Source organism: Protopterus annectens, chromosome 2.part0, assembly GCF_019279795.1.
Source record: "Protopterus annectens isolate FY-2018-M chromosome 2.part0, PAN1.0, whole genome shotgun sequence".
Classification (NCBI taxonomy): Eukaryota; Metazoa; Chordata; order Ceratodontiformes; family Protopteridae; genus Protopterus; species Protopterus annectens.
Window position 1 is genome coordinate 61,925,217 of NC_056728.1, and position 24,858 is coordinate 61,950,074.

Sequence of the window (24,858 nt, forward strand, 5' to 3'; positions counted from 1 at the left end):
TTCAAAGAAAAAAACTCTCAGGTCTGCAAACCCTATCCAATTAAATCTACAGATCCACCCACCCCAAGAGAACACTACTGCTTAGCCATAATTAAAATGAAATGGGTTCCCATAAGTGAAAGATGTCTACTCTTCCCAACCTGCCTAATCCACAAACTCTTATACCAAGACTTCATTTCATTCACCAGACATCTCTCTTAAAGAACCACATCCTACAACCTTAGATCACAATCCTATCTCTCTAGCTCTCCAGACCACTCATAAAACTCCACTCCACCAACCACAGCTGGTAATGGTACCTCAGACCTGGGAATCATTCCCTGTTAACCTAAGAGATGCCACTGCCTTCCTCATTTTTAGACATCAGCTCAAGAAATTGTTTACACATGAGCTGTTTATAATTGCTTATCTCCACAAGGTGCTACTTGACTTTAGGACTATTATGTTCACTCTGTCTGCCCTCCCTACATAGAACTTAAAGATAAGACCCCTTCTCTCTTTCTGTCTGTCATCTCTCTATCGTGTGTTATCATCCACACTAACTCTCCTTCCCAGTCTTTATGACTTCCCCCACCCTCACATCACCCACTTTTCTCAATTGTACTTCAGCCACTGATCCACCTGTCCTCTACTGTCTACTTTGTCTTCCAGTCACTATAGCCCAAATTAACCTACAATAACTCTGTAAACAGAACTACATATTCCTTGATTAATTACTTTGTTAGACATGCTGTATTTTGTATTAGACAGACTCTCGATATATGACTGATTTTAACAATGTCATTACACTGGGGGGGGGTTCCCTGTTAATATTGTATTTGTACTCTTCATCTGTACTATAACTATTTTGTCTCTTCATTTGTACTATACCTATTTTGTCTACTGTTACTTTGAACTTGTTTTTCCTGGGTAAGATGCCATGTGGGCCTTGCCAATAACCACCCTCAAGCTCTACCAGCCTTTTCAAGGAGGGCAGGCCTGTAAGTCCTATAGTATATTTCGGGGTAGCTATCCAATAATCTAAACTATGTTTGAAGGCCAACAGGGAATCACAGCACTTCACATACAAGGAGAGGTGCAGGATGATGAATCTCTCTCTCCATTTAGTTTTAGTTATTCCCTGATGTACACTTATATCGCTTCTTCTAGTGTTGGTTGTACTATATGACATCTCAAAAAAATGGCGGTTTTAAATAATAGAAACCTAGTGGGCATGGAAAGCAAAGGACTGGTCTCTCATCCAGAGTCTATAAGACACTGAGTTCAGGGATAGTGATTCCAGATTATCCTAAGTGATTCCAGATTTCCCTAATAGCTAAGAATTTTGGGGCCTGATATTCTTTTTCTTAGGACCCTCTGTGTCTTTTGAGGTTTTTGATATGTCTAGTGAGATATATGCCATAGGGCGCATTATGTTCTGTAATGGGTATAAACAGGGCTGACTACAGGATAGCAGTAACTTTCTTGGTTTCTGAAGAGATGACCCTGGTGATTAGTTGTGATATATAGAAGGACTTCCTGATTATACATATTTCATGGTGATCAAAGGAAAGGACACCATCTATACAGGTGCCCAGGTCTCTGGTTACAGACTCATTAGAGAGTGGGGTGACACTGATGTAGCACATTAGGAAATTGTTGTTTTCTGATTGAGGTAATACTGCATGTCTTATCATTTTGTTCAAACCCTTTCTAAATGCATCAGGTGTTAACACACAAAAGCTCCATTTGAAGGGTATTTGTATAATTTGTTGATCTGACAACTGTCCCCACTTTCCAATAACTGACAAACTTAGTCAACCAAACATTCTTGTCATCAGTGCTGAGATCATAGAAATAAAAGCTAAAAAAGAGGAAGATATTACAGACCCCTGGGAATGCCACTGGTCACGTTATTCATAATTATTCATAGTTGTTTAACTGAGGCAGCATCATGGACACTGACAACATTCTCTGTCCTTCAGCCAATTTGCAATCCTTCTTACCAAACAGGGATCTATGTTTAAGGCTGCTATCATGTTTACAATCCCATTGTGTAGTATGGTTTGGGATCAAATGCTTTTGCTAGATCCAGGTAGGCAGTGAGAAAAGTGTGATTATTGTCCATGGTCTGTGTGACCTTTTCACAAAAGTTTGCAAGACTAAAGAGGCATGACTTGCCCTTTAGAAATCCAACTTGACCCTGATTAAATTCTTAATGTCTTGGTTTATGAGGTCAGTGATAAGGTGTTCCAGTGCTTTGAAGACAAGAATAGTAAGGCTAATGGGTCTGTTGTTGCTTGGATTAGTGTTGGGGCAACCCATCTTAAGGGGCATCACTAATATAGTGTACCACTGTTCAGGAACATAGCCTATGGCAAGGCTTAGATTGAACATCTTCAGAAGAGGATCAACAAAGCCTGCTTGACATGGTTTCTAGGAGAACCTGCTATGTTGCTGAGACCTACAATAGAAGTAAGCACTGTAAAGATATTGTCCTTGTAGATAGTGGGAGGGGAGTGCCTCAGGTATGACAGGGTGGGATGAGAGTTTTTGGGGAAAATTTTTCAGCAAAGTTGTTAGACAATATCTATTTTTTACTGCCTTTTGTTTACTAAGATGGTCCAAATGGGCACTCAGGCCTATTATCTGTGGAGGCCAGGGGAGAAAAACTCTAATAAAGTTTCAGAAATTCCAAAGATTTTACAGAGAAAAAATGAATTACATTTTCTTAATAGTACAAATGGGGTTTTAGAATCATGCAATGGATAATACAATCAAGACTGAGGTTAATAGAATTTGATTTTTGTAGCAGTGTTAATAATTATCTGGTTGCATATATATATATATATATATATATATATATATATATATATATATATATATATACACATATATATATATATATATATATATATATATATATATATATATATATATATATATATATATATATATATATATATATATATATATATATATATATATAGAGAGAGAGAGAGAGCAATATACAAATTTCGTTTACATAAGCATGATGAAAAGCAGGACATAGTTATAAATGTAGATCGGATACATTTACATCTTACAGGATAAGATAGGAGAGCTGGAGAGTTAGGGTTTTTTGATCATCTAGACATCAGAGAGAGAGAGAGAGAGAGAGAGAGCCAGGGTTTGAACAAGAACAGAGCCAGGAAGAGTTTAGGTTCTGTTTTAGGTTGTGCTTAAAGCTAGATGCACAGCTGTCCTGTTTTAGCAAGATAGGCAGGAACTTCCATTGTCTGGTGACACAGGAGGAGTATAGTGAGCCTTCAGCTGTATTACAGGATTTATAAGTTGTCAGTAGGCTCTGACTACCTGAGCAAAGGCAAAGTGGTGGGAGTAGTGCTTGAGAATGTTTTGTAGAGAAGGGCAGTACGCTGTGAATATGGGATTGCAGAGGCACCCAAGTTCAACAACCACAAAAAATAAAAACAAACAAAAAAAACTGTCCACTGTCTGTTTTATCAAGACTAAGCTTTCCCAGATAGGTGAAAAATCCAAACATCTGCATTCTGCCTTTCAAATTCATGTTTTCTAGTGTAGACTTTTTGCCCCTACAGAAAAGAATACGACTGTTTTCATTTGGTCTTCCTATACTGGGGTAAGTCACTGAATCCCCCAGTGATGTAGATATCCTTAAGGCTGGTTTAGATCAGACAAATGACTGGTGCCAGAACCATAGCCTAAAATGTAATGCAAAAAAATACATTATCATACCTTTTGGGAAGTCAAATACCCCTGCAAATTACAACATCAATAGCACACCCCTTAGAGTAGACTCAGAGGTGAGAGACCTAGGTACACAGATAGATAGTAGCCTACACTTTGACAGCCATGTATCTGCAGTGGTGAGGAACATTTTGTATGTGGTACAACTTATAAGTAAACGTATAGCATCCAGATCCAAGAAACGTATATCCCCATTGTACTCAACCTTCATTAGACCAATAATTGAGTACAATGGACCATTTGGCATGTACATGACTAGGCATTTGCAGCAGCTGGAGTGATCTTAGGGTCCCTCACAAAGAGAATACATGATGTAAACAAAATGAACTATGCATATAGGCTAAAATCCCTATCCCTTTACTCTGTCTCCTACAAACTGTTAAGGGGTGACCTATGCCTGACCTACAAGGCACTCATAAATCCAGCCCTGATTGAGCTGTTACACATCTGCAAGTCAAATCGCATGAGGGTTACCCAATCTAGTGATCTAAACTTAGTCAGCGACTCAAACAAAACATGTTGAAGAGACAGATATGTCTCAGAGATTGCCTCTTCCTTGGAACAGGCTTCCTATTCACATTAAGCAGAGCCCTTCCTTGGCCCTCTTCAAATGCAATTTGGATTAATAGATGGGAAATTGCAAATTCACACCTGGTGTAGTGGACAGAGGCAATCTGTAAGATACTCAATGTACAGGCAGAAATCTGTGCCATTCTCTTATGGACCGTGTATTGGGTAAAATCGGGTTATACTGGCTAGATTTGCAAGGACCCTTAAGCCATTAGCCTAGCAATCTCCTATGAACCTATGAAAATATGGAACTTTCTATTAAAACTGTTGAACTGGTGCCCTAAACAGTTCCTTCAGTCCCTGATTTTATATTTTACTTTTTCTTCAACGTAGGGTCTGAAGGGGTATTTTGAAAATGCTCTCCAAAAATGTTATCTAAATTGAAGGAGCATCTTAGATGGCTGTCTTGCTATCCTCAGGATAGGCCTGTGGCTTTAAAAAGGCACTGTTCTTCAGAACCACCATGAAGCAGCCAACCTTCAGCAGGCTTCAAAAGGATTCTAACTGCATTTTGACATGTGTCTTCCTGCCCTGCATGCAGTCTTATTTAATTTGGTCAGTTGTTCTTTAGTTTTTCCTTTGGGTAATTTGCCTGCTGTTTCTTGAAAGGCTGGTCCTTGCTTAGAACTTAAATGAGCCTGAGAATTCAGTACTCTTGTAGCTAGGGTTAATGAGGCATGCATGTTATTTTATACAATTACTTATATCCCTGACCTCACCATCGGATTGCATAGTTCCCAAGCGTTTTGAAGTGTGTGGCATTAAATATGTCCTCCTAATATACATAAACTTGATATTGCTGATGGAACCACAACATGGCTGAATCCTGATAACTTCATTTACATTCTATTCAGTCATGTTAGCAAACACTCACAAGTCCGAGGTTTAGCCACAGGACTGGTGGACGTACAATTCTTCTGATGGCTCATCATATTTCCTCATCCCTTGTTATGATTTCTCTTGACACTAAAGACTATAAACCCCATTTAGTCAATCTGTGACTATCAAGGTAGTCACAAAAAAGCCTGTGATTGTTTCTGATTGTTTCTCCATAAAATCTCCTAAACTCCATGAGACAAATGTGGTCTTTTACACACTTCAGCTTTCCTGTTAAGTAACCAGTGGCTGACTTTGTTATTCGCTAGGAACTTTAGTAGAAAATAACTTCTCTGTGTTTCAACTTATTACTGACCATATAATATCTAATCCAGCCCCAGGAAGACAAACCCTATTAACAATGATTTCATTCTAACTCTTCAGACTAATTGTCCAATAACCCTTCCTCACTGACTGCTATATAGTTCCTCCCATCTTTTCTATAAAATTATACATTCATCTTGAAAAACATCTGCTACTGCACATTCAGGCAAGACATGCACTTAGAAATCTGAGCTAAACTAGCTTATGTAGACTGGACTCCAGTTAAAGACCAGTGAGAATGCAGCACCCACATTTGAACACCCGCTGAACATTCATCTTCCTCTGAAGGAATGTACTACTTTAATCCCAGAAGAATCAGAACTCATCTAGCTATTAGGATAACAGAAGAGCGCAAGTGATCAATAAATACTATATAAAATTAAGAAAAACTTGCTAGAAAGACCAAGAGAAAAGCAAAACATGACTTTACCCCTCAGATCATAAAATAGCCATTTCTGTTATTTTTCAAATACTTTACAACATGCCAGTTTTATGACATAATATATTTGCACAACCGCCATTCCCAGTTACTAATATTTCAAATTATTTTATCAATATTTTCGTCTTCATTATTTCCTCCCACCTGCTCAAAAATTCCACACATAATATTTTGTACTGAGAATTTACTCAGGACATCTGTTCTAACTTTACTTGCTAACAGATCCAAAAATTTCATGTCTTGTTACATTAAAAAGTATAGTTTCTTCCCTTCCCAGATTTGAAAAACAAAACGAAATCATTCAGCTTGAGCTGTATGTCTTATCTGAATCTGTACTGGTAAAATCCCACAACCCAAGCACCATAAAAGTGCTGAAAAGGGCTATCCTTTCTCAACTGTTATCACCTTTCTATTTCCTTTCACCATTTTGATAACAGTTCATTCCCAAGCAGGTACTTGCCTGGGAATAATCTACTGGTAAAATGCAGGAAGGAAATACAGAGGTGATAAAAATAACACAAAGGACCACATTCATCCAAACAGCATCTGTTCTCTTTACAGAACGTTAATAAATCTAACATTGTACAAGAGGGACTGCACATATGTAGAACTTTCCTACTTAATCAAAAAATGCTGTCTCCTGATGTCATTTTCAAAATGATTAATACTCAAAGATAAATACTTGCCATTCATGACTTTTAGGTATGATTCCTTTCACCATTTTCTCAGTTTGTCTTTTCTTTCCTTTTGTCACTATTTCCCCAGCTGAACGATCTTCTTCTCCTGAAGTTATTCTTCCTGCATCTGTTCTCTTTTAAGACTTTCTGTCAAGTATACTTTCTAACAGGATTTCTTCATTCCTTCCCCATCTTTTCAGGTTATTTGAACTTGCACATTCATCTGTTTCAAAATCTGAACTAATACACTATTATTTTCCTGTGTGTTCATGGTTTCGTCTCATAGACCTTGTATCTTATGAAAAGTGTGATCTTATTCACTCTTTTTCCTAAGCCAAGCTTATCCAAAAACGGTGTTTGTCTGAAAATGTCTGAATTCTGTTTGTAACATTTTCACTTTTTATTGCACTTTCTTCACGTGCACCGTTTCCCCACAAATTCCACATCTTTTTTTTTCATTTCTTTACAAACAGCCACATGCCAACTCTGTGTCTCCAGCAACAGAAACAAGTTTTGCTGCCTAGGCTAATGTTGAATACCCCTTGTCTGTTCCTGAAATTGACCACTACAGCAGATTGACCCCAGCCTGTACCCCTTTAAAGTTCACAGTCTGTTTTTATCTAATATTTCAGGAGAGTGATTGTTTTGTATTCATTTCTTTCAGAACATCAGTTCTAAACTACAGAACTACTCTCCTCCATTGTAGAGTCAAAAATTCTGTAACATGAAATTACTCCGTAACATCAAGTGTAATTTTTGATAATAGCATTATCACAGATGCTCTTATCCATTACAGTATAAAGTGTCATATAATATTCTTCTTTACATATATAAATAACAGCACTCACCTGCCATACTTTCTCATCCTTCAGTTCCAGAATTACTCTGAAAAATTTTAGTCTTTTAAGTATAATCAGGAGACTTGCTTTTAAACCAAAAGGTCCTTCGTGTAGAAATACAACTTTTATTGGTGCATAGGTAAATATTAGGCTATCAATCTGCAGACCTTTATAAGCCTAGCCAGCTACAAATTTAGCTAATAACCAGAGGTCAGAATCAAACCTTGTACCTGAGGCAAAGACCTTAACCATTATGCCGATTCTACAAGCAGCTCCTGCCCCGGCTACCAAAACTCAAGACTGACAGAACTACGTCTTCCTCTGAAACAATATCCTACTTTAATACTCCAGGAATAAGAAAGAGCTCAGTTAGCTATCTGGATAAAAGCAGAGCTTAAAAATTCCTGGTCAAGAAGTGGTAAATAAATATTATGCAAAAATATACCATTTATTAGAAACAGTGCAGAGGTCAGTAAATGATTTCTCAGGATACAATCCATGCATAAAACACAGAACAAAATACCAAACATAAATTACAGTGTGTTCTGTTTCATATAAACTTAATTAGCTGTCAGACTATAACATAACCATTTCACTTGCTGTGTGCTAGATATTCCTGATGTCATTATGTTACCTGCAGCCACCCTAGCTTGGACAGACAGTGCCTCTCCAGTGATCAAAGATGGAACATTAAAGATTTCTTGGGTCATAAACACAAATGCTCGGACTGATTGTTGTACAGCCTCCTCTGCTACACACTCCATAGCCTCAATCTAGAAGCTACCCCTAGGGATCTGAGAGAGTTCTGGCTCTTCACATATTTTCATCAAGATTTGCATATAACCTACATCCCTTTAACTCTGTTATTAATGTGGTGATACATACTGTTTCAGTATGTCCTCCCAGTGCGAACAGCTGTCCACCACAGCTGCTCTCAGACTGACTTCTCTCAACTCTCACTGGAAGCACAACAGTGTCCCTCAACAAGAGTACCCATAGCATCATATCTACCTCACTGGGATTCCCTGAAAATTGGCCATGCCTAGTAGGACTAAGAGAGTCAAGAAAAATAAGTAAGTAAATAAACAAACAAATACATAATCCTGAATTCTTTCTCAGACAACTCGTCTTAGATCTGTGTGATATTAAACTGCTGCTCAGACACTGCAGACTAATTCTATCTGAATGGTTACTGAGAAGCACTGTATCATTGCCCACAAAGTCATACACTTTGCTGTGGTCTGCATGATACTAAAGCTCAGACACTGCACCCTAATTCTGTGTGAAAAGTAGTTGCAGAAGTGGTGTATCATGCACCATATAGTCACACTGTGCTGTGGTCTGTGCAAATGGTAAGTATGAAGTCAGTCTTATATTACCCTTCCATAGGCAGTGCTCCAATTCCCCACTTATTATGCAGATGTGATTCTGCCCTTTTTCTGAAACTTGATGTCTGTAATGATATAAGCTATGAAGAAAGTAATATTTCTTCCAAAAGAGGTAGTGTACCCAAGGTATAGTTGACAGGCAATTACCCCATCACTCAGAAATTGTGTCCCAGGTTCCCTGTGACTAACAGCTATAATAGATGAGTAGTATCAGTCTGTGCATAAAGTAACATACAAAAGGTCAGTGTGAGCTTCATGCATTTGTTGACCAGTATATTCAACTGAGTGCAGTCTGTTTTCAGCAAAGGCCCAGGGAGAAACGCTCCATGTAAATTATAATCATCCTGCCTTAGGACTACGTTTGTGGTTGTTGTGAAATAGGTGGACTGTACTGCACATCATATTCTGTATTCTTTCTCCTTGATTCCTGTAACTTGACTCTCACACATTGCACCATGGTGTCCATAGACTATCCATTATAAGATATGTATAATTAATAAAGTGAGTTGTCACTTGATAATTATAATGACGTGGATTGTTAGTGCCACTATAAATGCATAGTTTATTATGAGTTCTTTTCATTTTCATATTCACTGTATTCTGGAAAATTAATGACATGATCGATGATAAAATGCACTTACCTTGCTCTGAAATGTCCAGTAAACATAGAAACCTTTTGGGTCAACTCGCATCATCACAGGAGAAGTGTTAGAAGTTTCCTAAAGAGAAGGCAACAGTCAGTAGAAAATCTTTATCAGTTCCTTCTTGCAGCATTTCTCACACTAATTAAACACTGCTCTGCACATTCATACAATTCAATTGTTTTTTGGAGTAACACTATACAAATTCCATCTGTGTACCATATCTTTTATCTGCACATTTTAATGGCATTACATTAACTTTTGCATTTCTTTCCCCACTGGAAGCAGCTCCGAGGCCGTATTTATAACTGCTGGAATTAGACTTAACAGGAATTTGCACCTTTTGCACCTAAGCTCATCTAAGGCATGATTCGGAGACAGCAGCTGCCTTTACGCACAGCAGTTTAAAGTAGTATAAGAAAGCAGTAAGCAAATGAAGGTCTAATGAGAAGTAAAGGAGAAATATTTGAACAATCTGTGAAATCTTACATAATTTCATAACACTCGGGATCTTAGTGTGATTCACAGCAACTTTTTCATGCCTATCTGCACAGTAAGCAAAGTCATGCCTTTTTCATCTACGTTTTACTTGACAGACATCCTTGGCTTTGCTGCTGGCTCTGCTGTTTTCCATACTAAGGTGCTCTTTTCATTTGTGCCAAAACTGGATGTATTTAGTGGCACCTGCCAGTCAAGAGGAAGACAGTGACATAGGCAAAGGATGACCTATCTGACCTTTGCTGATCAGGAAGACTTTGATGAATTTAAAGTGAAGAGGGACATAGTATAGACTTTAGTGAGTTGATATGGCCCACAGATAGAGGCTGGAGGATGTGTAACCTGACTATACTTGTGGATACCAAGGTACCACTATAATTGCCATGGAGACCTTCAGGAGAAACAGGGGACCCAATGGGTATCTCACAGGCTTTTGTCTTGGAGATACTTCAGCAGTTCCTAGACATACAAATATGGATCAGTACATCTATTTCCTGGTATCACTTCATGACTGATCCAGTACCATGCATGCATGCCTTCTGTGGGTTTTCACACTTTTCTGAACTGAGGATCTTGATGTGAAATAGTGCACTCATATTGCCATTAAGACCCATCTGGACCACAATGAGAATAGTACCAGAAAAGGAAGTGCTACTATTCCATCAACTGCCAAGAAATGTGTGATGTATAGAGGTGCATCACCAACACATTGGCCCAGCATATTGTCACAAAGACTCACTCTAGCACCTCTACCTGCACGGTAGAGTTCCACATGACCATATAGTTTGTTACAGCAAAGCACTTGTATTTCACTGTCTATAGAGTGGTACACATAGTATTGAGTAATTATGCCTCCCCCTTTTTATGTGTCCCCTTCCTCTTTTGTTTTTCAGATGATGCAGGCTAATGAGACCAGTATGCAACCCCCCCCCCCCAGTGCTGCTGAGAAGCATTTCGAGCAGTTCAATACCACCCTCTCCCAGGCACAGAGAGTCATTGAGAGAGTGTTTAGTCTGTTGAAAGTGAATTTCTGTTGCCTGAATGAGTCAAGGGTATGACCCTTCTACTGCATGCAGGATGTTTACTGCCTGCTGTATTCTGCACAACATAATCATGTATTGGCCTGGTGCACAACTGACACAGTCAATACCCAATAATAGCTGTACAGCTCCCCCTGTCATTGCTCCCAACACTGATGATAGTGACAGTGGCTGCTCGATGTCAGAAGCAGAGCAACATCTCCCACAGTCTAATGCATGGTATACATCTGCGGAGGCAAAGAGGTGGCATCTAGTCCACAGCTATGGACCATGACATTCACTTAACTACAGTGGAAGAAAAACAGCTACAAAGATTATAACTGATGCATGATGTGTTACATGTGGGCTGTGGTTTGTGCTGCATGGTCAGCTCACACTGCACGTCAGACATTTCTTAAGTTTCAGCAATAGAAATGTTGTCATAACATTTGTACAGTGTTGAAGGTTAAGTTACACAAGTGCTAGTTATACCAGCAGGGGACAAGTGTTGAAATGCAGTTGCTGTGACAGACTTTCATTTTTATCTGCAGTGCCCAGAGCAGATGTGCTGACTGTTACTGAGCACAAACTACTTGCAACAGAAGGATTGGTTTTCTCTCTGTCTCTTTTTTTTTTTGCTCCCTTAGATAGTCTGTGTTTTTAGATTTGAGTAAGAAGTATTGCATTTGCCATGTGTGTAAATGGACTTGAAAGGGTATTCATCAAGGGTTTCAGACTTTGCACACAAAGCAGGTGTTGTGCTGAGTGGCGTCCCCCAACTGTAAAAATGTGTAAGAGCTGCTGCCACTGCTGAAGGAATTATGCTTCTGCTGTAGTACAGGGGGTCCTGCCGGTACACTTTGTAACTGCGTGCCAGTGTCCACAGGCTGGGTCATGGGCATGAAAGTTATGGGGTCATTGGCAAAAGCCACCTGTCAGCCTCATCACACTTCAAGTCTGGTTCTGGTACCAAACATACGAAGAAGTATGTGAACATGTGGTTAATGTGACCTGTGACAGGTGTTGTTATTTGTACATAGAGATATGATTTAAAAAATTACCATGCATTGTCTGCAGATTTTTCTGCCATGACCTATGTTCACAGCAACCATCAAAATATTATTAACTGATATGTCCTACCAGTAAATATACACAGCTGTTAAATAGATCACAGTGAATTATAATGCTGCTTTCCCTGATTATTTATACTTATCCCTGTCAATAAATGATTTTACTTTGTTTGCACTTGTCATGAACTGTCACAGAAGCTCAGAACCCATTGAAACCTAAAATGGTGAATTGAGGCCAGTAGGCACAAGCTGAGATTCATTTAAGTTCTTACGCCAATGAGGCTCATCCATGTTAAGCTAGTGAACATGAAGATAACCTCCTACAGGTGTAAATTAATTCAGCTTACTCTGGGCAATCTGCATTTGACTACTAAATACACTTAAGCATCATCCATGCCTCAATCATACTCCAGCATGCAATACCTTGTGCACAGCATGTATGCATATCTAAGATTAATAAGGCCAGAGTTAACTCTGCTGGGCTGTTGTCAGTCCAGCTTACATGGGCACTGGAACCATAGAGCCAGGGGGAGGGGCAGACCCCACCACTTTTACAGCTGCAAGACCTGTCAGGACAAATGAATGAAGTGGAGTTTTCACGCTAATGTGGATTCGCACGCGGAAGTTAAACTAACAACAGGTAGTATACTTGCTTTTGATGCAGAAGGCTGAGGGTTCTACTCCCACAGTATGCAGATGGATCACTGATACTGTACTGGATGCTGCAGTCCTATGAATGTCCTCCTTTGGAGGAGTTACCTAGTAACTATGAACCCGTTATCAGTTTGCTATCTATTCCCCACTGGAAAATTACTAGCTTATCATTTTTTAATGTAGCATAGGTAATTTATTCTTCAAGGGCAACAAGCAATGTATTTGTAGATGAAACAATGACTTGTTTGCTAGCAGCAACATTTTCATTAGTTACAGATCCCTTTAATGTGGAATTATTTAGATGACTTACTTCTGCAGAGATTTTACATATTTACTGATATTGGTGGATTGGTGGTGGTGCTGCGGTAGGTTTGTCACCTCACAGTAAGACGCTTTCCAGTTCGATTCTCAGCTAGAGCGTCTTCTGCGTGGAAACATGCATGAATGGGCATACCTTCGTTGAAGGTTGTGTGTCAGGGCTGGTAACTCGGCACGTAAAAATCAACTACCAATCATTAGTGGACCGGAGTTCCGCTGTGGCGACCCCTAACCGGGAAAAGCCGAAAGACACAGCAACAACAACTGATATTGGTGGATTGTAATGACAGAAGTTTGAGCAGCCTTTTATGGTTGAAAATCTCTGAAATGGGTAGTTTTGTTATTATTGGTTCATACATTTTGTTTCATTGTTTACTAGAAGACTGTTCCAAACTACAAATTTAAAACACTCTAACAAGTGGTACTGTATTATGCAAGGAATATAATTTAATACAATCAGGTTAATATGTAAAATGGACATCGCAGTGGTGCAACGGTAGCATTGTCGCCTCACAGCAAGAGGTTCTCTGGTTCGATTCTCGGCTGGGGTGCCTTCTGTGTGGAGTCTGCATGTCCTCCCTGTGTTCGTGTGGGTTAACTCTGGGTGCTCCGGATTCCTCTCACATTACAAAGACATGCATCTGGAGCATTTCTCCCAGGGCCTCCACTGAAAATTGGCTTTATTCCAAGTCGGACTTTCCCGGTTAACAAATGTTAAATAAATAAATAAATAATACACTCACAGGATGGAGGAGATCAAAACAGGGGAAGAGACCAGTCACCAATGGAGTCCCCCAGGATTCCAGTCACCATTGGAGTCCCCCAGGATTCGGTGCTGAGACTTTTTCTGTTTGGCATATACATCTCAAAAGTAAAAGGAAATACCAAAGGGCTTTGGCCGACTATGCTTGAGATGACTGCAAGCTAGCAGCAGTTATTGAATCCCCAAATGATCTAACCATCATGCAGGAAGGTTTGTCCCAAACAATAACTGGTGCCAGAATCATGAATTGAAACTAAACTCCAAGAAATACATTATCATATCCTTTGGGAAGTCATCTACTCCAGTGAACTGCCAAATTGGCAATGTCCCCTGAGAACTGACCCAGTTGTTTAGTATTTGAGAACTTGTGTGTACAGTGGCCTAACTTTTGACCAACACATGCCCAGAGTCATAAGAAAATCTTTATATATAGCACAGCTTATAAACAAATTGATTGTGACTAAATCTAGAGATGTTATTGTCCCCTTTACAAAGCCCTGATTAGGTCAATCATTTTGTATAATGTCCACTTTGGCATGTATCTGTCCAGACCCATGCAACAATTGGAATACCCACAGAGATACCTTACTAAAAGGATACAAGTCCTAAACAATAGGTCTTGCATGGACCACTTCAAAGATTTATCACTATACTCAGTATCCTACAGAGTGCTTAGAGGTGACGTGCCTGGCATACAGGGCATCCTCCCACCTAATACAGATGGACCTACTGAACAACAGCAAGTCAAATGGCATCAGAAATACTCAGTTCAGGTATCTAAACTGAATGTTGTGGAGAGATGGATATATATCCAGAACAGACTATCCATTCAAGTAAAACAAAGTTCATCCCAGTTCATCTTCAAATGCAACTTGGATCTAAGGATGGGTAATAAAAAATGTACTCCAGGATTGCCCCTTGTGCCACTAATGGATAGAAGCAGTTCCTAAATGCTGCATCCCTTACATGAGTCCCCTCAAATTATATATAGTGTGATCACATTTATTCTCATTAGGGCTAATATACAATTATCAGCCATGGGATAGGTAAGACCAATCAGGAAATGTTAATTCAAGCACTAAAATGGAAATTGGCTAAACTTAAAATGTCCTCCAAGTGAACCTGTGTTGTGGTAGTAAATAGTTTTAAAAAATTGCCCTTTTTAGATCACTAAGTGCCCCTATCACCCTCTGCTTCTCCAGCCTTCATCAGCTTCTGGCACCTCTGCCAACTTATCTTACTTTTGTTGTACAGTCCCTCCCACAGATACATACATCATGTCAAACAAGAATAAATTATACCATTCCTTGATGTATTTTCTTTGGAACTTAATTTCTGACCCCCTAAAAATTGTTACAGCACTCATATTCAATGTGTATGAACACCCTTGAAGACATGTAAAACACAACTGCAATATCACATTCAAAGATTATTACTATTTCTTAATAAAAAATGCATTAAAACATTTATAACTGTATGGGGAAAACCTCTGTCCTTATATTACATTCCTGAAAGGTTTCCATGGGACTACATGTGTTATTACACAAAACTTTTCCACCATTATTACTTCAGTAGGTATATATGCCCTATATGCATGTATGGGCTGGGCAGAGTCATGCCACAATCCACAATGGGTGTGCTTCGCACTCTTCTATTTCCTGCATCAGACTTCTGAATCTCATTGTTGTACTAGGTCTTCAAAATCTTGGCATTCATTAAAACCCAGGGCCAAGCCCCAGACTTGTCAGAGAAGGCAACCAACATCCTTCTTTATGTTTTGTATGAGTCATACTAGTGCAATAGAGATTAAGCCACAGCTGGTGGGAGGGGAGAAGTTGAAAAATATTGATAAATGGCAGGAGTTGGCTGAGCATCTGCCATCTCTGATGGGCATCACCCTTTCTGGGGGGGCAGATGCATCTTAAGTAAAACAGCCGGCCAAAGCAGAGAAGGGATCAGCTGGCAAGATGAGTTTCAGTGATTGAGGAGAGAAGACCAGAGCTCTATACCAAGTACATATAGACCAGCGCTATATGCCTGTCATTACTTAGTGAATTCAATCCTCATTGATTTGCCACATTAATCGAGAAAACTATAAATTTTATGAGGAACAAATCAAAAATATGAGGCAAAAATCTGGACATTCTGTGAAAATCTGGACTGTTAAGAGGTATAAGTACTGTACTATATATAAACATGCACACACACACACATACATACATATATATATATATATATATATATATATATATATATATATATATATATATATTTACACACGTGTGTGTGTGTGTGTGTGTGTGTGTGTGTGTGTGTGTGTGTGTGTGTGTGTGTGTGTGTGTGTGTGTGGAAATACCTGTAGGTTTAACTCACAAGATTTGGGGGTATTAAAAAAAGAGACACTGTGAATCACATATGGTTGAAATTAGTTTTATGTAGGTAAGCAGGAGTGGGCAGGAAAATTAATGTCTGAATGAAGTGGTAGTTGTGTAGGTGTGCAAGACTGTGTTGTAGCAGATAACCATTCGAAAGATCGAGGTCTGTATGAGAGAGTCCCACAATATAGTGACTGAATAGCTAACAAACAGACATGTATATACCAATTCCAAGATGGACATTTCTCAGAATATTCCCTTTTCTCAGAGGTATGGCGATCTTGGAATTGCCCATGTCTAGGAGGGTTGTGGGCACCATCCCCGGTAAGAATTTATGGTTGCCCTATCCACTCGTCTAAGTTCCTCTTAAATAGTGTTATAGAGGTGCTCTGTTCCACATGAATTGGTAGCCTGTTCGAAAGATGCAGCATTCGCTGGGAGATAAAGTCTCTCGAGCATGTCCTAGTTAAGTCGCAGGCCATATTTAGTTCCCTGGAATGTCGAGCCCTAATCCTATTAGATTTACTGATATGCAGCAAGTTCATGAGGTTTAGGTCTTGGATTGCTCTGTAGGCCAACATAAGTCTCCCTTAAGAAGTCTATATGACACGGAGTATAGTCACAGAGATTTTAGTTGATCTGTGTAAGGCACATGCTGGAGCACCTTGATCTTCTTTGTTAGAAACCTTTGAGGTCTCTCCAGTTGCTGCAGGTGCTTTGCATGGTACATACTGAACATGGCATTATACTCAATTATGGTCCAGATTAGTTCCAAGTATAGAAGGGTTATAACCTCTTTTGCTCTCAAGGCAATGCCTTTGCTAATCAAGTGTGCTATGTAGAAAACCTTCCTTACTACAGTAGACACATGGTGGTCGAAGTTAAGGTTGCAGTCAACGTGTGATCCCAGGCCCCTTACCACTTCATGGGTACTTAGGGTATTGTTGATTTAACACTGTGAAGGAACATTGTTTGTGCTAAAGGGAATGATGATGCATTTCTTTGCATTCAGTTTAAGACCATGACTAGTACATCAGTTGCTGGTCTGCATGAGACTCTCCTGGAGTATACTGACATAATTTGGGGATTCAGTGATTGCACCTAGTTTGCAGGTGCCTGCAGACTTGGTCAGCCATAATCCCTTAGTTTTGACTTGAAATTCTGAGAAATATATACCAAGCAGGAGGGTAGCCAGCACTGACCCCTGTAGCACCCCACTGATAACAGGTCTGCTGTTTGATGTGGAGTCACCCACTTTGATAGTGTGTGTCCAGTTTATGAGGCAGCTGGCAACCCATCTTACAATGAAGGGGTTTACATTCAGTTTGCTAAATTTATTTGTACTGCCTAAATGTGGGATTGTGTTGAAAGTCTTTGCCAAGTTGAGGTGTGCTGTGTGCACTGATATGCCCATGTCAATGGCCTTGGTCACATTTTCAAAGAAGTCCACCAGATTTAACAGGCAGGATCTGCTCTTGACCAAGCAGAATTGGGTAGGATCCAGAGTTTGGAGGTCACCTATGTCTTTATTTATGACATATATAATGATAAATTCCATGGCCTTACAGATGAGGCTGGTCAGGCTTATGGGCCTGTAATTCCCCAGGTCTGTTGCTAGGCCACCCTTGTGAAGGGGAATAACTGTTGCTGTTCTCCATTCCACAGGAACAAAGCCTGTGGTTAGGCTATGATTGAAAAGGGTACTTAATGGTGATGCTAGTTCATGTTTTAGCCTATTTAGAAGACAGCCTGGGATGTCGCCTGGTCCCAAAGAGGCTGTGTTTTTTGCCTTGAACAAGACTTTGAGGACCTGCTCTTCAGATATGTAGGGTGGGGAGAAGTTTGGGGGAAGGTTTGTGATAAGTTGGGGGGATAAGGGAGTAAAATTTTCACCAAACCTATCGGATAGCATGTTTGCTATCTTTGTGGGGTCAGTGTGTGTGATACCGTTGGTCACTAGTTCTGTACATGCCCAGATCCTACTTTTTAAGATATGTATGTAGCTGTAAAAGGCCTTATGGTTGTTGTCAAGATATGTGAAGGCTGTCAGCCTAGCAAGATAGAATTTTGTAGATAATTCTGTCATTTGTAAATATTAATATAAGCCACAGGCTTGTTCTCTTAAATAAGAAAATTGTATTGGATGTTGAACTTCAAAAATGTAATCACATTGCACTGTGCTAGAGGAACCCTGATAAGCATTGTATAATTGTTTGATCTCAGAACTCGGAGCCAAGATGTCTGGATGAATGAATTCTTGCTATTGTTTTTAGACCAGAGTTAATTCCTAGAATTTGCATGTATAATGTCTTTTATTGCTGTGGCTTCCTGACCAGGTGCAAGATGAAAAGGGCTGCTAAACTCTAAGTTTCTGTTAGCCTGGGAACCGGAGAAAAAAATGATGTAATCTGAAATTAGTCAGTAGTACTGTGTTATCAATTTAAGGACAGAGAGAGAGAGACTCTGAGCATTTTGCGTTTGTCTTCAGAACATCCAACATCACCAGCACTGCTTTTCTCTATATGTAAGTTTATTTTAGAATTGTGTATGCTCTTAGATATAGCTAGGAAATAGGAAGTGTAGTCTAGCTGTTTTCTCTATTGATGTCAGAACTATTCTACTGTATTATTTTAAGCATTTTCCTGTGATCTCTGAACTCTTGACTAGCACTGTGTAGTAAGAAGTATTGTCTTGTGTTCTTATTATTTATTATTAAATATTTTTAAACCTTTGAACTATGGCTGTTTTATGTAGAAATAATTTAAGCTCTAGAGTACATTGCATGTATATAGAGATACTGGCCAAGCCACTCTAATAAGCTTTGCTGTTCAGTCACACTTACCATTTGGATAATAATATTGCACAGTAATAATTGAACACCCTTTGATAAGGGCCTTATTAGTAGCTGATATTAGTGGTTGGTGGCAAGTGGTACTACCATATAGTCTAGGCAGAAGGAGCATAGCTGGAGAACCTGTGCCAGCCTTCCCCAGGAGTGTCTGTGTCTTTGTATATAACTCATCTCAAAGTGTGTGTGTGTCAATTACTTGGGCAGGGACATGAAGCACTGGTTGGACAGAGATGGTGCTGGAGGTTTTAGCTTGTCCACTAGGCTGAGATCTGGAACCTATAGCTGTGCCAGTGGGGAGTCTTATTGGGGATCTGGAGAGAAAGGGAGAAACCAGCCCTAGACTGACTGTGATTTGTGTGTGCTCTTAAGGGAAATTGTACTTTACTGTGTGTATATTTGTTATCTTTCCCAATGTGGATGACCCTCACTGTTGTTAGTGGTGAGGACTGAGGTTCCTTGATTACTAGGCCACTGCACAGGCATCACATATTAATTGCTTGGCAGTGGTGGGATATCCACACCACATAATTGGTTGGCACATACAAATTGGCTTGTGGTGGTGTGGATAGTGAATTCCTGTAGCTTGTGTACAGTGATCACAGAAGGTGTTTTTGTACTCTAAATCAGCAACGCAGTGAATATTCAGAGTTCAGATCACAATTATTTTATTTCTTTTGTGAGCTTAGTTAGTCAGGGAGAACAGGCAAGCATGTCAGCAAGCTGACAAGGAGCCAGTTGGATGAGATGTCCCAGGCTAAAGGACTGGTGCAGGGAAACCTGACTAAGGCAGACATGATTGCAGCTTTGGTCACAGCTGTATCAGAAAACAGCAACCAGGAGGATAATCAAACTGACCGTGGATATGTACAAAACTCAGGGAATGGACAGCTCAACCTTTGTGCAGAGGACTTACAAATCCATCTGGAGCTAAAGAGACGAGTTGGAGGCCAGGCATTTGGAAATGGAAGCTGCGGAAAAGAAGCGGCAGAGGCAGCACGAAAAGGAGATGCTGACTCTTTGCCAGAGTCATGGAGGTAATAGGAAAGGGAGTAACTGGACCCCAAAAGCACAAAAGGTCAGTAAGTTTCTTCTGCAGTTTACAGATGGAGATAATTTTGATAGTTTCATTCATATGTTTGAAAGGGTATGTAAACAGTATGATGTTGACCAAAGGCTCTGGGTATGGTTCCTGACCCACTTACTCCATGGTAAAGCTGTAACTGTGCTGCCTAAATTAACTGATCATGAATGTTTTGATTATACCGCTGTTAAGAACTGTTTGTTAGCTTTTTTAAGCTAACACCTGAAACTTACAGGAGAAAGTTTCATGAGCATAGACACAAGGCAGATAAAAGTGTGAGTGGATATGTTGCTGAACTGGGCACTTATTTTCAGAGGTGGGTGAGTGGATGTCAGGTCACCACTTTTGAAGGGCTGTCAGACCTTTTGGTGATGGAACAAGCCTTTAGCACTTTGCCTGAGGAAATGAGGATCTGGTTACCTGATAGACAATGTGCTACTTCAGATGAGTTGGAGAAGAAGGGAGATCTATACCTAGCAAGCAGGGCAGCCCTGCACAGGAAAGGGATCCCCAGTACTGATCATGAGTCTAAAGGAACCCATGGTGGGCAACCCAGACTGCTCCAACAGAATCTGCCAGTAGCAGGGGAAGCCACTAGAGCAGGTACATATCTAGGACCTAGGGTTAAATGTTTTGAATGCAACCAGTGGGGCCATGTGGCATACAGATGTCCAGAGAGGCAAGGTGGGGAACAAAAGGTGAGAGGGCTAGTAAGTAGGAAAGACAAAATGCCAATATTAGGTTGTCTTGAGACAACGGGGGTACCAAACTACCATCCTGCAGATGTCCTGATAGGGAAGTATTTTGATGAGACTGTACTATGTGTTAATGCAGTTACATGCAGTCAGGCGTCGAGACAAGCATGTGGGTCTGGTAGCCTGGGGGAGATCCAGACAGACCGCATACTTGCAGCCAGAACTGGTGAGGTGATTACTTCAGGAAGGGAGCTACCCTGTAGCAGTGAGACTGAAGGAGAGCCACAGCTGCTTGTGGGTACTGATGTTCCCTTGGACAGAGTGACTGCAAGGGTAGAGATGAGTAGTAGTACCCAGGGTGATGGTGAGGCACCGCTGTCAGAGGATACCAGACTTCTTGTGGAAGGGGAGCTGGGGAGGGTTACAAAGATAGAGTTGAGACAGGCTCAGCTCTCAGACCCTACATTGCAAGGCCTAAGAGACGTAGCTAGTGAGGGACCTGATTCTCAAGAGAAGGGGAAAACTGTATACTGGGGCAAAGGATTACTGTATAGAGAGTGGACCCCTGAGGGAGGGCTAGAAGGTGAGTGGGTACAGCAGTTGATAGTGCCTAGAGCCTACCATCTGGCACTTCTAGCCATAGCCCATGATATTCCCTTTGCAGGTCATAAAACATACAAAGAGACATATTATGCAGAACTTCTATTGGCTCGAAATTTTCAGAGATGTAGCAGGGTACTGCAGGACCTGTGAGCAGTATCAAATGGTAGGCAAGGCAGGAGACAAGGTGAGAGCTCCTTTAATGCCTTTGCCTGTGACTGAGAACCCATTTCAGAGGGTAGCTATGGATATTGTGGGGCCTCTGAGTACCCCAATTTCCACAGGGAAAAAGTATATCCTAGTGGTAGTAGATTATGCTACAAGATACCCTGAGGTAGTAGCTCTGTCCTCCACTGAGGCAGAAAAGGTGGCAAATGCTTTGTTAGAGATTTTCAGCAGGGTAGGTCTCCCAAAAGAAATACTGACTGACAGAGTTGCCAATTTCATGTCAGACCTGCTGGCCTGTCTGTGGAAGTATTGTGGGGTGAAGCACCTGAAGACCACCCCTTCTATCCCCAGACTAATGGTCTTGTTGAGAGGTTAAACTCTACAATCAAGTCCATGCTACAGGCATTTGCAGACCATTTTAAGAAGGAGTGGGACAAATATTTGCCCTATCTGTTGTTTGCTTACACAGAGGTTCCCCAGGAATCCATAGGGTTTTCACCCTTTGAGTTGCTGTATGGGCATAGGGTGAGGGGACCTCTAGATCTTATCTGAGATGAGTAGGAAGGTGAGTGCGAATCTCCCAAGGAGTCTGTTGTTGCATATGTCCTGAACCTCAGGACAAGGCTCTGGAAACTCATGGGCTTGGCCCAGGAGAAGCTAACAAAAGCTCAACAGCAGAAAAAGGTGTGGTATGACAGGAATGCTTGTGCTAGAGAGTATGCTGTGGGGCAGCAGGTAATGATTCTCATTCCTGTCAGACACAACAAGCTGCAAGCAGCTTGGGAGGGACCCTACAAGGTGGTAAGAAAGGTAAGTGATGCTAACTACATGGTAGAACTGCTAGGCAGGAGGCAGGGGCACAAATTGTACCATGTTAACATGATGAAACCTTACCATGATAGGGATGCTCTTGTGCTGAGTATTTGCAGTGGCTTGCAGGAGGAGTCTGAGGGAGATCTGGTGACTGATCTCCTCAGTGAGGCTCGGACTAACACCTCAGTGGAAGGGGTAGCAATGTCCCAGCAGCTATCTCCTACCCAGGTTTGAGAAATCTGAGCAATGTTACAGGAGTTTGGGAACTTGTTCTCTGGGAAACCAGGGTGCACCCACCTGGTGCAGCACCAGGTAGATACAGGACCCCAAAGGCCTATTAGGCAGGCACCTTATAGGGTGCTTGAGAGAGTCAGACTCTGAGGGAGGAGATACAGGAAATGTTGGAACTAGGGTTAATTCAAGAGTCCAACAGTCCCTGAGCCTCCGCAGTGGTGCTGGTGCCAAAGAAGGATGGTTGTATATAACTCTTATCACAAAGTGCGGGTGTGTCAGCTACTTGGGCAGGGACATGAAGCACTGGTTGGACAGAGAGGGTGCTGGAGTTTTTAGCTTGCCCACTAGGCTAAGATCTGGACCCTATAGCTGTGACAGTAGGGAGTCTTATTGGGGACTTTGAGAGAAAAGGAGAAACCATCCCCAGACTGACTGTGATCTCTGTGTGCTCTTAAGGGAAATTGTACTATACTGTGTGTGTATTTATTATGCTTTCCCTATGTGGACGCCCCTCATTGGTGTTAGTGGTGAGGATTGAGGCTCCTTGATTGCTGGGCCAGTGCAATGGGCATCACATATGTCATAAGATGTCCAAAAATTATGATTTCAGCAGCTGTAAGTTTTCAGAAATTTCTGCACATTCACTTCTGTGTTTACAAACCTGGGCAGTTGCATGGTTTGCTGACCTTTTGCCCTTCCTTATATGTTTCTGGACTCCAATTTGTTAACCAGTGACCGAGTTCTTTTCATGCATCAGGATTTAAGTTGCTCACTTTACCCTGATTTGATTGCTTGACCAATGCATCAGGGTTCAAGTTGCTAGTCTGAACCTCATTTGATTTGATTTGATTGATTGTTTGATTTAGAGACTGCCTTGGCCAAGCAGAAACTGCAACTATCCCAAGGAAGACGGTCCCTTGGTGTCATGTGCATGATGATTAAGCTGTTGATTTTTGTAAGCAGCTGATTTTTTGATTAAACTGCTTTTAAGTACAGCTCGGTATATTGTCGCATTCTTCCAACTGTATTTATTTATTTGTTTGTTTATTTATTTATTTGACATTTGTTTACCGGGAAAGTCCAACTGGGTCATAAAGTAGCCATTTTCAGTGGAGGCCCTGGGTGAAAAGCTCCAGGTTTTTAACAGGTTCAAAGAGTCAACAGACATTGTAATATAACATTCAGTCACAAATTACATAGACTGGATAGAATATCTTAGGTGAAACATAACATTTATGACATGGAAAGCTCTGGATACACCATAGTTTTTTTAACAGGTGCAACGACTCAGCAGTAATTGTAGCATTATAACATTCAATCACAAATTACACATATTGGATACAGTATCTTAGGTGAAACATGACAGTCATGGTATAGAATGATTAATAGCAGGATATTCAAAAGGGCAGAGAAATAACATACTTGAAGTCTGCTAACTGCTAGGATACCAGATAATCGCTGAGTTGGTGAGAAAGTTAGGAAGTAAAGTGAGAAGAAGGTGGGATGAGGCAGTGGAGGTAAAGAGACAGATAGAGGAAAGTTAAAATAGTAAGATATATAGGTAGGAAGGGATTTGGAAGAAGGGAGCTAGAGAGAGGTGTAGGTGTGCTTCATCCTGAATTATTACAGAGGTAGAGCTATGATTTGGTTAGGTATTCCTTTAAGGAACATTCTAAGGAGTAAATATTTATAGTAGTTTTGATGGTTAAGGGAAGGGCATTCCATAATTTTGCAACAAAGCAGGTGTACAGGCTTATGCCTGGGCTTTTTGGGTTTGTGGGTTAAGAAGAGATGTTTGTGTGTGGCTCTAAAATGTATGTTTGGTACATAAGTGCTTATTAATGGGCTGAGGGCAGGACAAGCGAGAGGTTTATGGATGTGTAGTAAGTTGTATGTACTGTAGTTCGAGTGGGAGTTCGAGACAGCAGAGAGAATGTAGGGCTTTACAATGATGAGTAAGGTGAGAAGAATTTGGGGCAAACTTGGCAGTTTCATTATAGCAGCTTTCAAGTTGTTTTTGCAGGGAAGTCAGTAGATTTGTAAAGACTGGAGTTCCGTATAAGAGTGAAGGCAAGAAGGAGGCTTTGTTCCTATATAAGATGCCTAGTTTTTGGTGGGGTTTTTTTTAATGCTACTTTGTATGTGGAGGTCGAATTTGAGTTTGTCATCAGTTATTACTCCTACTAACTTGGTGTGTTGAAACAATTTGATTTCTGTG

General features: G+C 40.6%; 1 protein-coding gene across 1 annotated transcript in view; it reads right to left on the minus strand.

Annotated features, from left to right (window-relative positions):
- Positions 1–14,533, minus strand: part of LOC122792700 (1-phosphatidylinositol 4,5-bisphosphate phosphodiesterase beta-2-like) — a gene marked incomplete at its 5' end in the record, with an annotated part of 275,305 nt that extends 260,772 nt beyond the window's left edge. The window contains 2 exons of the mRNA XM_044060285.1: positions 9,502–9,579; positions 14,525–14,533. Of these exons, the coding sequence (XP_043916220.1) occupies positions 9,502–9,579; positions 14,525–14,533 (87 nt within the window). The remainder of the gene's footprint in view (positions 1–9,501; positions 9,580–14,524) is intronic.
- Positions 14,534–24,858: the final 10,325 nt, after the last annotated feature.